The sequence below is a fragment of the Balaenoptera physalus genome, assembly GCF_965194825.1.
Source record: "Balaenoptera physalus genome assembly, chromosome: 3".
Lineage (NCBI taxonomy): Eukaryota > Metazoa > Chordata > Mammalia > Artiodactyla > Balaenopteridae > Balaenoptera > Balaenoptera physalus.
The window spans coordinates 115,919,114-115,937,528 of NC_138890.1; the positions used below are offsets into that span (position 1 = coordinate 115,919,114).

Genomic DNA, 18,415 nt, shown 5'->3' on the forward strand with positions numbered 1-18,415 from the left:
AGACGTTTTACCTTTATCCCTTGAAGAGAAGGAAAACAGAGAACTCTTAAAATCTTTATTTGAAATTTTAATTCTTATGGGGAAACAGAACATACCTCTGGATGGACATGAAGCTGATGAAATCCCAGAAGGTCTCTTTACTCCTGATAACCTTCAAGCACTGCTGGAGTGCCGGATCAGTTCTGAGAAAGCGCTTTGAGACAACGGCAGTGAACACATTGTTCTGTTCAAAAACACAGCAGAAACAGATGCTAGAGATCTGTGAGAGCTGCATTCGGGAAGAAACCCTCAGGGAAGTGAGACACTCACTTCTTTTCCATCGTCACAGACGATGTGGTGGACATAGCATGGGAAGAGCACCTGCCTGTGTTGGTGAGGTTTGTTGACGAAGCTCACAACCTGAGAGAGGAATCTGTGGGCTTCCTGCCTTATGAAGCTGATGCAGAAATTTTGGCTGTGAAATTTCACACTACGATAACTGAGAAGTGGGATTAAACATGGAGTACTGTCATGGCTAGGCTTACATTGTGTCCAGTGGATTTTCTTCCAAAGTGAAAGTTGTTGCTTCTAGACTTTTAGAGAAATATCCCCAAGCTATCTACACACTCTGCTCTTCCTGTGCCTTAAATACGTGGTTAGCAAAATCAGTGCCTGTTATGGGAGTATCTGTCGCATTAGGAACAATTGAGGAAGTGTGTTCTTTTTTCCATCAATCACCACAACTGCTTTTAGAGCTTGACAATGTAATTTCTGTCCTCTTTCAGAACAGTGAAGAAAGGGGCAAAGAACTGAAGGAAATTTGCCATTCTCAGTGGACAGGCAGGCATGATGCGTTTGGAATCTTAGTGGACCTCCTACAAGCACTTGTTTTGTGTTTAGATGGTATAATTAGTGACACAAATGTTAGATGGAATAACTGTATAGCTGGCCAAACATTTGTACTCTGTAGTGCGGTAACAGATTTTGATTTCATCGTTACCATTGTTGTTCTTAAAAATGTTCTATCTTTTACAAGAGCCTTTGGGAAAAATCTTCAGGGGCAAATCTCTGATGCCTTCTTTGCAGCCAGTAGTTTGACTGCAGTGCTGCATTCACTAAATGAAGTGATGGAAAATATCGAAGTTTATCATGAATTTTAGTTTGAGGAAGCCACAAATTTGGCAACCAAACTTGATATTCAGATGAAACTCCCAGGGAAATTTCGCAGAGCTCAGCACAGTAACCTGAAATCTCAGCTAACCTCTGTGAGTTACTATAAAGAAACTCTTAAGCGTTCCAACAGTGGAACACATTATTCAGGAACTGAAAGATATATTCTCAGAACAGCACCTCAAAGCTCTTAAATGCTTCTCTCTGGTACCCTCTGTCATGGGACAGCTCAAATTCAATACATCAGAGGAGCATCATGCTGACATGTACAGAAGTGACTTACCTAATCCTGACACGCTCTCTGCTGAGCTGCATTGTTGGAGAATCAAGTGGAAACACAGAGGGAAAGATATAGAACTTCCATCCACTATTTATGAAGCCCTTCATCTGCCAGACATCAAGTTTTTCCCTAATGTTTATGCATTGCTGAAGGTCCTATGTATTCTTCCTGCGACGAAGGTTGAGAACGAATGCTATGAAAATGGGCGAAATCGTCTCAAAGCATACCTGAGGAACACTTTGACAGACCAAAGGTCAAGTAACTTGGCTTTGCTTAACATAAATTTTGATGTAAAACACGATTTGGATTTAATGGTGGATACATATATCAAACTCTATACAAGTAAGTCAGAGCTCCCTACAGATAATTCAGAAACCATTGAAAATACCTAAGAGACTTTTAAAATAGGCTTTCTCTTATATTTGATATTTGAAAAAAATCTGTCAGAAGTTTGAAAATACCTTACAGAAAAGTTGTAAGGTGTACGTAGGCCACTTAATCACTGAATATCTTGATCTGTAGGCCTCCCATTGAGTACATTAGTCATTGATAATCTGCCTGTTTAAATGGCCCGTTTGAAGTCCCATGCTTTGGAGACCTAACTGTTCTTCCAGAAGATAGCATTGAAAGTACCACATTACACTCTGTGTGATCTCTGCTAATGGCACTTTGGAATTGTATTAGTTAAGTCATTTTAGACATAACATTTATCGCTGTGGATCCAGTTGTCAGGGATTGAGTTATCAGTTCTTTGAAGAAATAAATTTTGAGGAGGTATGGGAGGAAGGAATACATTTTATAAAACGTTACAACGAAGCTCATGACTGACCTTTGAATAGTAGGAGTTTTAAGTATGCTATTAAAAATCTGTAAGGGACAGTTAAGAAAATTATCAGACTGTAAGAAAAATAGGTGAGCTCACCAAACAAGAATTTCAGTGTAGATTTTGTCTTTATCAAATGAAGTTAAAGGAACAAGTTAAAGTTTGAATGGAAGAGCCTGCCATTGTTGTTCCACATCTGGTTGTTGCTGTTTACATTCCTTTATTGAGCCTACATCTTCATAAGCTTTTTGAACACTTCTGTTTCATGGTCAAGACAGGATCAGAGGCCATGGATACTGACAACTGATTTGTTTGTTTTCTTGGGTTTTTTCCAAGACTGTATCTACTGCCTCATCTTGATTTACAAGCAAAACCTAGAAAAACTACAAAAATAAGTGTGTTGTAGTTTATCTAGGAATAATACAGAAAATATTGCTGTTTTTTTTGGTGAAGAAAATCAATTTTGTATAGTTTATTTCAACCTAAATAAAATGTGAATTTTGTTTAAAAAAATATAAGGTGAAAATAGCTTATCTTGGGGTGAAAACAGTGGGTTTTGATAGGGAAAATAGTTAATTCCTTGTTTATAAAGAATGATGGAGAAATGTTTGTCTGGTTATGAGAAAGAAATAGGAATGTGGAGTTCTGTATTCCCCATCATCTTGTGCAGAATTTAGTTAAAACTTGTGCTTTTAAGCTTGTTCTGCTCTTGTTAGAAAGGAAGAGGCAAAAGCAAGAGAGTGTTAGGGCTTTCAGGTGAATGCAGCTGCTTATACATGAAACCTGTGGCAGTATATAAGACCCATATCAAGCATATCAAGCAAACCACAGACTTTCCTGGAAGAAGAATTTGTTGTATTTGATTATGTCCCTGTGTGGGGCTCAGGAAAATGTTTGATTGCATCGACTTTCTCTACAGCAGTTGTTGGAATATTAGCCAAGTACATACTTTCTTATGAATCTATGTAGCACAGCTTGTTTTTCTGTTTTTGTCAGATAGAAGGTAACTATTAGTGGAATACAAAATATGGTGGGAATTCCAAATTCACAAAAGGAAAAAAAGAAAACCAAAATGTAAAGTAAATAATAAATTTTTAAAAATTAAAATGGAAGAGTTAAAATCAAGAAGTAAGATGGAAGAGTAAACATCAAATATATCCTATTTTGAATATGAATGGATTGCATTCTCTCATTAGAAGACAGACTTTCAAATTGGAATGAAAAACAAAAGCCAGATAGAGGCCATTTATAATTAAAACACCATAATCAAAGTGATAAAGGTTGAAAATAAGAAAATAGGGAAAGAGACATTAAGTGAATATCAACAAGAATTTAAAATTAATTAAAGACTTTTAACAGGATAAAATGGAACATTATAAAATGAAAAAAAAGGCCCAATTTACAAAGAAATTAAGAAACATAAACCTATGTGCACAAAAAATATGGCAACCAAATAAATATGTAAGTGAAAAATCTATTGGAAATGCAAGGAGAAATAGATAAAATACAGTTTTGGTGGGTGACTTTAATATGCTTGTCTCGAATTGGATATACCTCATAGATTTTTAAGTAAGATGTAGATGTAAGGACATAGAGAAATTAAATAACAGAATCAATACTTGATATAGTAAATATGGCTAAAATCTTATATCTCTTGAGCAGATAATACCCACTATTATGGATGTATCCATAGAACATTTACAAAAAATCATTTACTTAGACATAAAGTAAACTTAAAGCTTTTATATTTTTTAACCTTAAGCAATAACATAAGAATTAAATATTTTAAAATGGTACCAGAGCAGTTGTGAAGCAAGAAATACACTTTTAAATTAAGGTTTAAAGAAAAAAATACAGGCTTTCCTAAAAGCACAGAAAAAGAAAATACTTTATTTCCAAATGTGTGGGGCATGGCTAAAGCTGTAACTGTCACCATTTTTAAAGTAAGGAGACCAAAAATAAAAGAATTTGATATTTGTCCTGAGACATTTGAAAAATAACAGTGAAAGAAAGCATAGAAACCTAAGAGGGATCAGAGATGATTGTGTAAAATGGAATACCAAATAAAGATAGTTGAAATTGATAAATACATCTTAAATGTGGTCCTTTGGAAAGATAATAAAGTAGAAAATCCCTCCTGATTCTGATAAGGTGGAGAGAAAGCAAAAGTAGACAAATTGGGACTATGATAATAGAAGAGATTAAAATAATTATAAGAAAAACTATATGCAATTCTATAGCAAAAAACCCCGAACTTTTGGAGAATGAAAAGGTGATGAGTGTTTACTGTTAACATACCTCAGGAAGCTGAAGTGCTTGAAGTGGGACAAGGAAGAAAGAAGCAAGACGGTTTGTGATGCAGAACCCTAAAAATGGCCAGGGATTGGCGGCACAAGTTACTCCAGAAGAATGTGGTGAGGGGTGTAGCCAACAACAGCTTCAAATCAGAAGTGAATCCCCAGAATCTCTGCTCCAGTCAAGAGACCTATTCACAGAACAGTGGCCATGTGGAAAAGAAAGTGGGCTTTATTAATCTGACCAAGCACTTGAGGACCTTTAAATATGGGCACGTGATTCTAACATTAAGCCTGAGAGCCTTAAATGAGACCTCTTTCTTACTGAATCTCTGCCTATTTGACCTAAATCCTAGACCCCCTGGATTTTAGAAAGAGCCAATCTGACCAGTGTCAGAGGACAAGAGGACGCTATTGAGCATGTTTTCCCTCAGTACCTAAGCCACTTTATCAGGACGAAATCCTGGGCTCATGTACCCTCTGGGAGGAGGAGGAACCGAGGTGACAGCTAGACGTCTTCCCACTGTGACCACCTTACTTATCCATAAAACCAGAGGTAAAAGGAAGTGCGAAAATGCCCCATGTGCATAAGTGTGGGAATAGGCAAGAAGATGGCCTAGATCTGCCCTGAAAAAAAGGCTCGCTCTGGGGAAGCTGCAGGAGGCCTTAAGGGAGCCGTTGCACAGTGTGGCAAAAGAATAGGTGCAAAGGAATAAACTTTCATTTGATTAATGAGTAAAGGAAACTCATTGATGTGAAATTGTTTGTCTCCATGATATATGTGATCAGTCAGGAACCAGAACCAGTCTTCTTGCCTTGCTGGCCAGTATTCTTCCTAGAATATAGTGCACTCATTGTCTCTGCCCAGTGCCCATGGCGAACTCTGGATCTAGACTTGGAGTTCCAGTCCTAGTTGCATCACTGACAAGCTGTGAGATGTTGGGCAAGTTTCTTATTTCCTTTGTGCCCCAGTTTCCTCATATATCAAGTGGGGATAATGGTAGAGTCTACTTCATAGGGCTTTTGTGATAACTGACTGAGAAAACAGGTAAGGTACTTAAAAACAATGCCGGTAAAACATGGTGGGAGCTCATTAGATGTTAGCTATGTAATTTTTTAAAAAAGAGAGCACAGATTTTATTGTATTCAAGACTTTGATTCCATTTGTTATTTAGTAAGTGGCATAGTTGAAAATCTGAAAACTAAAATTTAAATTAATTCTATATTTAAAATTCATTTATATTGAATAATTTATGTTGATAGGGCAGTCAACTGTCCTGAGTGTGAATATTTTATCCTTTGGAGTATCCTTCATTTGTAGTAAATACTGCTTTGGGAGCAAAGTTCTTCCAGAATAAAATGCACACTACCTGAGGATTGTTCTAAAAGGATTTCACATTATCTTTAATGGGACAGGTGAGGGTTTCACATTATAAAAGAAGAGTTAAAAGATGTTATTTGGTAGACTACTGAGCGATACTGAAGTAGTGCCTTATGTACTCCATGCCCCGTGCCCAGGTACCTCATGAGCGCCTGCCATTTCACAAGTTAACTACACTTGCCCTGCCATCCCCACTTAATCCACACTTAGGTTTTCATGCATATTGAGTCCACATGCAGAATATTGGGTCTGATGTGCTGTTTGCATGCAGTTTGTTTAGATGTCTACTGATTTTGCCTTTGACAAATTTAAATAAATAAAATCGATGTTTTTGCGGGATTTACTTTACACTGTTGCATTGTGCAGTGAGCTGGTATTGTAACACAATAGCTTTTAAATTGAACTGCTTACAGAGTAATCTGTAAAATCTTTCTAGATGTCTTTCTATAACTGTTGTGGTCAGCTAGGAAACATTATTTGTTCTTGTAGGCAAGTTAATGGGTTAAAATGGCAGTGGAAGCTGCCTTCTGGTAGAAGGTTTAAAAAGTGCACTTAACCACTTGCTCAGGGCATTTAGAATAAAGAATCAGGCAAAGTCATTTACAATCCAGTTTGTCTTCGAAAATATTGAAAAAAAAGGTTCGTAATGAATGTATTATATGCATACATGTGTGTTATTAGTTTGGCCTTGGTTCCGTGTTCCTATTTGTTCTGTTTGAAAAGACCGTGGAGGACAAAAAGTGACTAATTTTCTTACTTGCTCTTTCTTCAGTTGCTTCAAATCTTTGAAAATAGTGGCCATGGATTCATAGTATCAGTGGTGTACAAATAAGAGTCTTATAACTTAATTGGGAGAGAAAGGCAGGGCTGAAATTTGAAAATCTTATTCTGATTCCAGCCAAATGCACAAAAGCATTGGGTTTGTCAGTTTTCTAAGCTTTTTAATGTCATCATGGAAAGATTGGTATTAGTATATTTATAGTGATATTATTTCCTGTTGTGAAGAAGTTTTCTATGTTTTTGTGTGTGTGTGTGTGTGTTTTTATTGATTTGGTTGTGTCGGGTCTTAGTTGCGGCAGGCGGGCTCCTTAGTTGCCGTTTTCTATGTTTTTGAAATAGAAATTTTATTACTTAGTTCTAGACTCTCTGAATATGATCCTGGCCCCGCCCCCCCGCCCCCACCTAGAGATTTTCATTGTGAGCCTTAGAACTTATTGATTTTTAATTTTTTAAAGAGTTATATTTTAAATGTATGCATTATGAATGTTTAGAGTATTTAAATATTATTATTTTAATCTTGATATATTAATGAATAGGAATATAAACAATCTCTTAGACCTTTTTGGGGTTGTCTTTTTAATTGCAAAGAAGTAAATAAATAAATAAGTGTATAACCAGAGGAAAATTACTTAAAGTGGGGTAAGAGATGTGATATGTCATTGAATTCTAATTTTATACTGGTAATATATAATAAAATATTTAAGAAAAATAAATCTAGCATAACTGAAATCTGAAGTTGCCCATATATTCTTATTTAGACGTACCTTTCATTATGGCAGGCAACTTGAATTGCTTCATATTGGAAAATTTAATGTACCACTCAATTATTGTTCTTTAGCCCAATTTAAAATAATAGATTGGGAGTAAAGTCCTAATGCAGTGTAACCTTCGGAACATTAGAAATAGCCTCTTTCTTTCCAGAAATCAGTATACAGTAAGGATATCAGTTTTATCATACTACGTGAATAGATCTGTAATAGCATTTAGTATTTTACTCAATACTTATACTTAGTACTTACACTTATTATGTAAGTATACTGATTTCTTCTCTCTTACTAAACTTATTCTAATATTAATTTAAAGATGATACTGTTATCACATTATTTTGAAAATGTATACTTGACTTTAAAGTTTTCTGATGACCTCATTCTCCTTCTGGTGAAAGACTTAGCGGTGTCTTAATAATTTTATGTTATTTCTTGAAATGGGTGTTTTGAAGGAATTCAAGGTGGTATATATTGTGATAAAATTCTAGCTGTGCAAAGGTCCTCATTCTCACTTTCTTCCTTAACAGTCGTACTGTGCACAGCTGTGAAACTATAATGAAAACATTAGGACTTTATTTGAGGAATTAGAAAAGGACTTCATAAAGAGTCTTATCTCTTCTTGTGATGCTACCTCTTAATGATAGCCATTGGCTTTTTCATTTATTATTAAAAGCAAATTTTCTATACTAGGTGAAAATGTTCACAGAAACTAATTTACATACCCCTTCAAATTCCTTTTGAAGGATATTGAAAGGGGGAGGATACAAATAAACAAATAGTAATAAAACTAATTTGCATGCTCTAAATAAAATGTTGGTCTTAATGGTGCTGGTGGAAGGTTTCCAATTTGTAACAAAGCATTTATTTTTAAGAAACAAATTATATGGAAATGTAGTTTATTGAAAATATATATAATGCCAAAGTGCAGTATTGGACAGATTTATCTTATTCCTATTTCTGTTGTTGATGACCAAATAATAGACCAGCATTCATGATTTTATAAGCAGGCCTTGATGATTTTGTCAGTTTTATTTATTTCCAGTGCTGCAGATAATAGATACATAGAGGACAATAACAGTTTTGATTTGGAATCATAGTCTTTAATGGGTCTATTCCTTTTTCTGTATTGTCCATGGATTCCCAAAACGTGGTTTGCAGACCGCCTGTCTCCGGAATCATCTGTAATGCTTCATGAAGCATGGATTCCTGGACCCCATCACAGAACTACTGTCTTAGAACTGTTACCAAAACCCTACAGTTTTAGTCATAACCCTAGATGATTTTTATAGGCATCGAGGTTTGTGAACCAATGCCCTAGAGCAGAGGTCGGCAGACTTTTTCTGTAAATTGATAGATAAGTAAATATTTTCAGCCTTAAGGTCTTTGTTGCAACTACTCTTCTGCTATTATAGCACAGAAGCAGCAACAATGATAAATAAATGGGCATGGCCAGACAGATTTAGCCCAAGAATTGGTGGATCACTGTTAGAATCAAGATTCTAGACCAGTGGTTTTTTCTTTATGGATCTTTTCTTAAGCATTATCTCTGAAATCAGTTTTAATCAGAATTTCTGGTAACTGAAGAAAATTCATAAATACAGGAGGACTTCCTGGATATACATTAAATTAATTAATAGATGATAAAACCTTTATAATATTTAAAGCCTTTTCTATGTTAATATTAAGGAGAGTATGATTATCTTATTTGTAATATTTGTATATAATCTGCTTCTAATATTAGGTTCCTGTGGCTAGAGCAAGTATTCTTTGGCTAATTGGAGAAAACTGTGAACGAGTTCCTAAAATTGCCCCTGATGTTTTGAGGAAGACGGCTAAAAGCTTCACTGGTGAAGATGATCTGGTAAAACTGCAGATTTTAAATCTTGGAGCAAAACTGTATTTAACCAACTCCAAACAGGTAAGAGACTAATCCTTAGTCTACCTATGTGAAATCTACTTTCCTCTTTGCTCTGATACATTAGTCTGTCCGTTCAACAATTACCAGGTGCCTATTTCTTTTAAGGTTTTACTTTAGATGGTAGCGGTATAAAGAGATGACATTCTGGTCCAGTAGAGGAGAAAAACATAAAAAAATGAAATAGTATGTGGTAAGTGCTATAATAGAAGTATTGTGATACAGTGGAACTCCAGAGGAGAAAGTTATTGAAAGTCTGAAATAGAAGGAGAGAGGTCAAAGTTGCATAAAGGATAAGATTCTTGACTAAGGGCTTGTAAGGAGTAGTTTACCATACAGAATAAGGAGAGAGGAGAGCAGGGGGTCAGAGTCATGAAACAGCTTGGTGCTTTCAGGAAACTTAAAGCTGAGTTTGGAAAGGTAGGCAAGGGCAAGACTTGGAGTGGCAAGTGCTATGGACTTTGTCCCCAATGTGAAGAGAAAACCATTCAGTATTTTTTAATAGTGGTGTAATTGACCAGATTTGCAGTTTAGAATATTCATTTTTTAAATCAGTTGACTTTGAGGAACTGTTGGTAAGAGGAATAACCTCTATGTATAAAATACATAGAATCACCACTATATATTGGGGTCGGCCAAAAAGTTCATTTGGGTTTTTCCGTAAGATGTTGCAGAAAAACCTGAACAAACTTTTTGGCCAACCCAATATAAAATAGGGTCTTTCTCATTCTTCTTCCTTTGTCTGAATAGCTCTTCTGTACAGGTGGAGGACTTAATCTGGTCAGTGAGACTGGAAAAGGATTCTTGCTCATTTGCAGCTAGGACTCTTAGTAGGCTTTATGCTCTGTGTCCTGTCTCTGTTTCTCCTTAATTTTTCTGACTGGGACTCTTACTTACCCTCTGTGATTTCCCCCCCTCTATTTCCCTCTCTCTGTCTCTGTTTTTGTCCCCCTCCTTCTCTAAAACTCTCTGTACCTGGGTATCTCTTTGATAGCCTTCACACACGCACGCACCCCATCTACCGCAGTCTAATGTCTTTGTCATTCTCTCCCTCTTCCATCAGTGTTTGTGTCTCCTTTTTTGTATCTGTTGTGTATCTCTCTATATGTGTCTCCCTCTCATTCTACCTTCTCTCCCTACCCATAGATCACGTTCTTTCTTTAGTAACCTGATATTGGCCATTCACAATTCTCAGGTTGACTCCTCAAATTCATATATTCATTCATATACTTTTGGATTGTCTTCATCCCTAATTGTGATGTGAGTTGTATTATTATAGTTTTTGCTGATTGGTATACCAAACTTGTGAGCAAATAATTGCAAATATTTTGAGCATATTTCTATGACTTAGATTTTATCTTTACATTTTAAGTCAATCTTTGAAAGGAATCAGTTAATCATTTCCAAGTGCCATGTAGATTAATTCATGCAATGAGTTATTTTTAAAAAACTGAGTAAAAGAGAGGAAACCTACGTTTGCTGTTGAGTTGCTTGTTTATTGATAAAAACACTGTTTTAGCCTGACACTCACTGTTCTTACTAAACTCATGTAGTACTGTGAACGTCAACATAACACCTAGAATATTATGATTGTTATGACTATCATAACAATGGTTTGGCTACTCTAAGTGAGCTTATAGATTATCATAAAAGAAAAGTAATACAGGGGCTTCCCTGGTGGCGCAGTGGTTGAGAATCTGCCTGCTAATGCAGGGGACACGGGTTCGAGCCCTGGTCTGGGAAGATCCCATGTGCCGCGGAGCGACTGGGCCCGTGAGCCACAATTACTGAGCCTGCGCGTCTGGAGCCTGTGCTCCGCAACAAGAGAGGCCGCGATGGTGAGAGGCTCGCGCACCGCAATGAAGAGTGGCCCCCGCTTGCCGCAACTAGAGAAAGCCCTCGCACAGAAACGGAGATCCAGCACAGCCATAGATAAATAAATTAATTAATTTAAAAAAAAAAGTAATACAAATTAGTATGTTAATCAAGACTGAAGTAGATATGTCTTACAAAACTAAATGAAGGTTCTTTCCTTGGCTCTCTTCTTTGTAGCTGTAAATAACCAATAATGGAATGTAGTACTGTGTGTTCAGAAATTGTAGAGTGTATTCCATATCTTTTTATTAAGTGAATCTGAAGATAACATAGATTGCACTCAGCTATTTTTTTTTCTTGAATTCAGTTTTGGAACTCAGCTTCTGAAGTGTTGTATTGTGTATTTTAGAATGATACTTCAGGATAACCACATAGACTTGACCACCAGCTGGTGAAAACATAGTTATGTTTAGAAAAAACAACTCATTGTTTTTAAATGATTAAATATAAAAATAAATGAACAAAGGTATCCTGTAGAGTTGTGTTCTGTTCTCCAGTTTCTCATTTCTCAAGAAAAGGAGTTTGAGAGAATTCATAAATGAAAATTAACATCAAAGGATGATTTTTTTAAGTACCATCAGCTTGACTGGGTTTTTAAGTTGTATAATTCATAATCCATTGGATGTGAGATGAGACTAAAATGATTGCTTTCACCTAAATGTAAAAAAATTATTTTCTATATGTGTTTATTTTAACCATCTTTAACACTGAACTAGGAAGACCAGGCCACAGAGTTGAGGGACTGGTTTGCCATGAAGTCCCAACATTTATTTGTAGGTCTGTTTTCCTTGTGGCCTAGATCTCTCAGTGAGCATTTTCAGATTTTTTATTGAAATATTTAGTTTTAGTGGATGGCTACATTGATTTTTATAAGATTTGGCACATTGTGTTCATTTGTATGCCTAAGGAATAATTGAATAATAAGCTTCTTTAATATCTCAAATGTTTTTACCTGGTGTAAAGAAGAATTTGAAACTTAGTTAACAGTTTGCTTTTGGTATGGTTGAGCAAACTCCTACTGGACAAATATAAACTCAGGAAAAATACAAAAAGTAAACAACTGCCTGAAGTTTCAAAAGAGTAAATAAAAGTGGGAAGATTCTGAAGGGAAACGGACACTTGAAAGAAGAGAGTGGCACAGAGTGAATTTCCCCACTTTTATGGCTCTTATCCTGAGTTCAGGCTACAGTTGGCACTGTACACAGAAGCTGAAACCCCAGAAGGAAACCCAGAGTCCTTCTGGCCTGAGGAAGTAGAGGACAGAGTTTAAGAAAACTACTGGGAATTCCCTGGCGGTCCGGTGGTTAGGACTCCGCTCTTTCACTGCTGAGGGCCCGGGTTCAATCCCTGGTTGGGGAACTAAGATCCCACAAGCCGCTTGGTGAGGCCAAAAAAAAAAAAAAAGAAAACTACTACCAAAGATATTGAAAAGTTAAGGAAGAATTCTAGAAAGGAGAGAGCCAGTGTGGGGAGCCTCAAAATCTGTGAATACTTTCGCTCAGGTCTCTGGCTGACACCTGAACCACACATATGCATGGTGGATTCAGAACAGCACAGTTAATAATAATAAAGGAACTGGACTGGAATTTGAACAGCACTGAAGAGACAAAGTTTGTACTTTGAACCCAACCTAGAGTATAGCAACATCCAGGGTCTCTACAATATAACATTCATAATGTCCAAGATAAATCCAAAATTATTCAACATAAGAACTAGAACAGGGAATTATTGTTTAACAAGTATAGAATTTCAACTTGTGAAGATATAAAAATTTCTGGAGATTAATGGTGGTAATGGTTGCATAACACTGAACTACACACTTAAAAATGGTTGCAGTGGTAAATTTTTTGTTTATTTTACCACAATAATGAAGAAGACCAGGAAAATGTGATTAGTTTAAAAACAAACAAAAAACCAAAAACCAGAAACCAACTTCTAGATGACCCAGATGTGGAAATTTGCAGGCAAAATTTTGAAGCAGCTTTTGTAAATGGTTGATGACATAGAGGAAAATGTATTCACAATAGACGAAAAGATAACTCTCAGCAGAGAAATAAAAACTATAAAAAATAATAACATGGAAGTTGTAGAACTGAAAAATACAGTACCCCAAAAATCAACATTTTGTCTATCTTTAGCATTATATATTCTTTGATATTTTAATTTTTTTTCAGTATAGAGATATAAAGCTGTTCATATAGTTTTTTAAAAACTCTGTTGCCTTATGATTAAGACTCTGTAGATGAACTTCTTCTGTAAGCTTCTTTAATTTTCTGACTTTGAGCTCTTTCAGATGGACATTTAGAAAGCAGCTTAACTGTATGTGATGCCTGCCATAGAACTATTTAATGTCAATTACTGGGAGGTAGGTGGTGATTCAGAGTACAGGCTCTAATGTTAGACTGTCTGACTTCAAATCATGTTTTGCCACTTACTAGCTACGTGATTTTGGACAGATTATACAATACAACCTACCTAATCTAATTTCTAATCTGTAAAGTGGAAGTTATAATCATATAGTCAGTTATTTATAATGCAACATAATGTTCCTAAAAATCATTGTGCTTTACACAAATGCACAATAACAGCCACAGGGATTATTGCAAAAGTGGAACCAGAGGCACAACACTCAAAAAATTCATTGGTGACACATAAAAAGAAGAAAAAAAAGAACAGTAAAAACAAGAGAATAGTTTTACACATGTTAAATGGTTAAGAAATATATAAATACTACAATGAATCTAGCTTTTTACTTTTAGAAAGACCTGACTTGTGGAAACGGGTGTTTTAAAGGTTGTACTTGTGAGTTATGTCTTGGAAGGAGGGTTAATTTGAATATGGATGGAAAGTTGTACTGCCAGATGTGGCTAAATATAGCCCATAATACATGTGGTGATCTGAGATAGATGTTTGAAGTGGATATGTTTCTTTATTCCTGCACAGCCCAGTTCAGCTGGGTGCAGCTTTCTGCCTTTACCTGTTTTTTCTTGCTGATGTAATCATGCCGAAGCAAACACAAAATTTACATTGTGCCCAAATTGGCCCTGCTGTGTCAACTGAATTAGAACAAATCCTGCTTTTTCATAAACCTAGTTTACACTGTTAACCAACTGCTAGATTTTTCTTAGAGAATATGATTATTTACGGTCAGAGAACTAGTCTAGTTATTGAGAATCTCTATGCTCATTTTAAAAAAGCACTCCATTTGGGTTTATCAAACTGAGAAAAGGGTGCTGAAATTCCTCTTTTGTTGTTTAGGAAGAAAAAAATTGTTTGATATGAATATCAAGAGTAAAAGCACTGGTACTCTCAAAAGTAGAGTAATTTCACTGTTATATGGGGGGAAAAGTTGAACAACATTGAAACCAGTTGAAGTTGCTAAAACTCTTCAGCTCTTAAGACATGGTATAAAAATTTAGCATGACTTCCTTGAAATAGTCTACTGAGGTCTGAGACAGAAAGCTAAGATTTGATTAAACTGATTAATAGCAATTAAAAATTAATGAGTAAAGGGTACATCTGTTTCTAAACTTTCTCTAATAGTGTATCATCTTTTAAATGTAGTGATAAGTAACATAAGTTAATGTTTTACTTAGCTTATGTTTTTATTTTTAAATATAAAATATTGCAAACCTATAGAAAAGTGCAAAACAGCATAAATACATATACAGGCATACCTCACTTTATTGTGCTTTACAAATACTGTGTTTTTTACAGATTGAAGGTTTGTGGCGACCCTGTGTCAAGCAAGTCTGCTGGCACCATTTTTCCAATAGCATTTGCTCACTTCCTGTTTCTCTGTCACATTTTGGTAATTCTTGCAATATTTTCAAACTTCTTTATTACTATATTCTGATCTGTGATCAGTGGTCTTTGATTCTACTACTAAGACTCACTGAAGGCTCAGATGATAGTTTGCATTTTTTAGCAATAAAGGATTCTTTTTGTTGTTGTTGTTTCATTTTTTTTTTTATATTAGTGAATTTTTAAAAATTGGAGTATAGTTGATTTACAATTTTGTGTTAGTCTCTGATGTACAGCAAAGTGATTCAGATATTTATATATACATATATATTCATTTTCAGATTATTTTCCATTATAGGTTATTACAAGATGTTGAATGTAGTTCTGTGTGCTGTATACAGTAGGACCTTGTTGTGTATTTTATATATCGTAGTTTATATCTACTAATCCCAATCTCCTAATTTATCCCCCCCACTCCCCACCCTTTCCTCCTCCTTTGGTAACCATAAGTTTGTTTTCTAAGTCTGTGAGTCTGTTTCTGTTTTGTAAATAAGTTCATTTGTACTATTTTTTAGATTCCACCTATGAGTGATATCATATGATATTTGTCTTTCTCTGTCCGGTTTATTTCACTTAGTATGATAATCTCTAGGTCCATCCATGTTGCTGCAAAAGGCATTATTTCATTCTTTTTTATGGCTGAGTAATATTCCATTGTATATATACACCACATCTTCTTTATCCGTTCATCTGTCGATGGACACTCAGGTTGTCTTCATGTCTTGGCTATTGTAAATAGTGCTACAGTGAACACTTGGGTGCATGTATCTTTTCGAAATATGGTTTTCTCTGGATATATGCCCAGGAGTGGGATTGCTGGATCATATGGTAACTCTATTTTTAGTTTTTTAAGGAACCTCCATACTGTTCTCCATAGTGGCTACACCAATTTACATTCACACCAACAGTGTAGGAGGGTTCCTTTTTCTTCCTCGCCAGCATTTGTACATTGTTTTTTTAGACATACTGCTGTTGCACACTTAATAGACTACAGTATAGTAAACATAGCTTTTATATGTACTGGGAAACCAACATATTTGTGTCACTCACTTTATTGAGGTGACCTGGAACCAGACCCGCAATGTCTCCATGGTATCCTACATATGTGCCCCTAAGATTAAGTCAGTGCGTTTGCCATAATTTTTTTAAAGGGATGTAACAGGTAGACCTAAGATCTCAAGTTCCTGTTCACACCTTTCTTACTTCCCCATTGGTAACCACTGTCATATTATTGGTGTGTTTTAATCATACATGTTTTGTATTGTTGTTATATAAGTATGTATCCATAAACAATGTATTTTTTGTTTTGTGTGTTTTCAAATTTTGCATAAGTAGTATTCTACTTTATGTATACTTTCACAATTAAACTATTTTTACTTAATGTGTTTTTTAAATATTGAGGTATGTAGATATAGTTCATTTATTTTAATTACTGTCTCATTTTATTTGAGACAGTTACATTTTTTTTTTTCTGCTGTTCAAGAAGAAAGTGCTTCGTGGAGTATCCTTAGTACTTATATTTTCTTTGTATTGCTTTTCAGGTTCACTTTTTGATTCTTAGTGAGAAATTTTATAAATCACAGTGATGTTTTGGGGATCCTTCCTGAAGTTTTCTCTTGCCCTGTGATTCGGTCTTGGAGAAATCTACCCCCACTCCCAGCCCCTTTGATATAACTTAACAAAAAGGGCTCAGGCTCTATGTGGTGACATTTATACCCTTTCTTGGATATATTTTCTTGTCAAGTAAATATAACATATAAAGGGAAAACTTATTCATGTTGACAAAAATGTGTATACTGTTAAATTTTTAAAAATCTGTTGCTTTTCTATACACTAACAACAAGCTACAAGAAAGAGAAATTAAGGAAACAGTCCCATTTACCATTACATCAAAAAGAATAAAATACCTGGGAATAAACCTATCTAAGGAGATAAAAGACCTGTACTTGGAAAACTATAAGACACTGATGAAAGAAATTGAAGATTACACAAACAAATAGAAAGATATACCATGTTCTTAGATTGAAAGAATCACTATTGTTAAAATGACCATACTACCCAAGGCAATCTACAGATTCAATGCAATCCTTATCAAAATACCAATGACATTTTTTACAGAACTAGAACAAGTAATTTCAGAATTTGTATGAAAACACAAAAGACCCCAAATAGCCAAAACAATCTTGGGAAAGAACAGAGCTGGAGGAATCATGCTCCTTGACTTCAGACAATACTACAAAGCTACAGTAATCAAAACAGTATGGTTCTGTCACAAAAACAGACACATAGATCAATGAACACAATAGAGAGCCCAGAAATAAACCCACACACTTATGGTCAATTAATCTATGACAGAAGAGGCAAGAATATACAGTGGAGAAAAGACAGTCTCTTCAGTAAGTGGTTCTGGGAAAACTAGACAGCTACGTGTAAAACAATGCAATTAGAACCTTCTCTAACACCATATACAAAAATAAACTCAAATGGATTAAAGACCTAAATGTAAAACCGGATACTATAAAACTCCTAGAGGAAAACACAGAACACTCTTTGACATAAATCACAGCAATATTTTTTTGGATCCATCTCCTAAAGCAAAGGAAACAAAAACAAAAATAAACAAATTGGACCTTATTAAACTTAAAAGCTTTTACACAGCAAAGGAAACCACCAACAAAATGAAAAGACAACCCGCTGAATGAGAGAAGATACTTGCAAATGATATGATCGATAAGGGGTTAATATCCAACATATATAAACAGCTCATACAGCTCAACATCAAAAAAGCAAATAGCTTGTTTGGAAAATGGGCAGAACTGAATAGACATTTTTCCAAATAGGAAATGCAGATGGCCAGAAAGCACATGAAAAGATACTCAACATTGCTAATCGTTAGGGAAATGCAAATCAAAACCACAATGAGATACTACCTCACACCTGTTAGAATGGCTGTCATCAAAAAGCACACAAATAACAAATGTTGGTGAGGATGTGGAGAAAAGGGACTCCTTGTACACTGTTGGTGGGAGTGTAAATTGGTGCAGCCACTGTGGAAAACAGTATGGAGGTTTCTCAAAAAACTAGAAATAGAACTACCATATTCAGAAAGATACATGCATCCCAATGTTCATAGCAACATTATTTACAATTGCCAGGCTATGGAAGCAACCTAATTGTTAATCAACAAATGAGAGATAGCCTCATCCACCAGAGGGCAGACAGCAGAAGCAAGAAGAACTACAATCCTGCAGCCTGTGGAACAAAAACCACATTCACAGAAAGATAGACAAGATGAAAAGGCAGAGGGCTATGTACCAGATGAAGGAACAAGATAAAACCCCAGAAAA

The 18,415-nt window shown here is 35.4% G+C and overlaps 1 protein-coding gene across 1 annotated transcript in view; it reads left to right on the forward strand.

Annotated features, from left to right (window-relative positions):
* The window catches only part of AP3B1 (adaptor related protein complex 3 subunit beta 1), a 271,201-nt gene that overhangs the window by 140,210 nt on the left and 112,576 nt on the right, over nucleotides 1–18,415 (forward strand). The window contains exon 15 of the mRNA XM_082457114.1: nucleotides 9,216–9,392. Coding sequence (XP_082313240.1) covers nucleotides 9,216–9,392 — 177 coding nt within the window. The remainder of the gene's footprint in view (nucleotides 1–9,215; nucleotides 9,393–18,415) is intronic.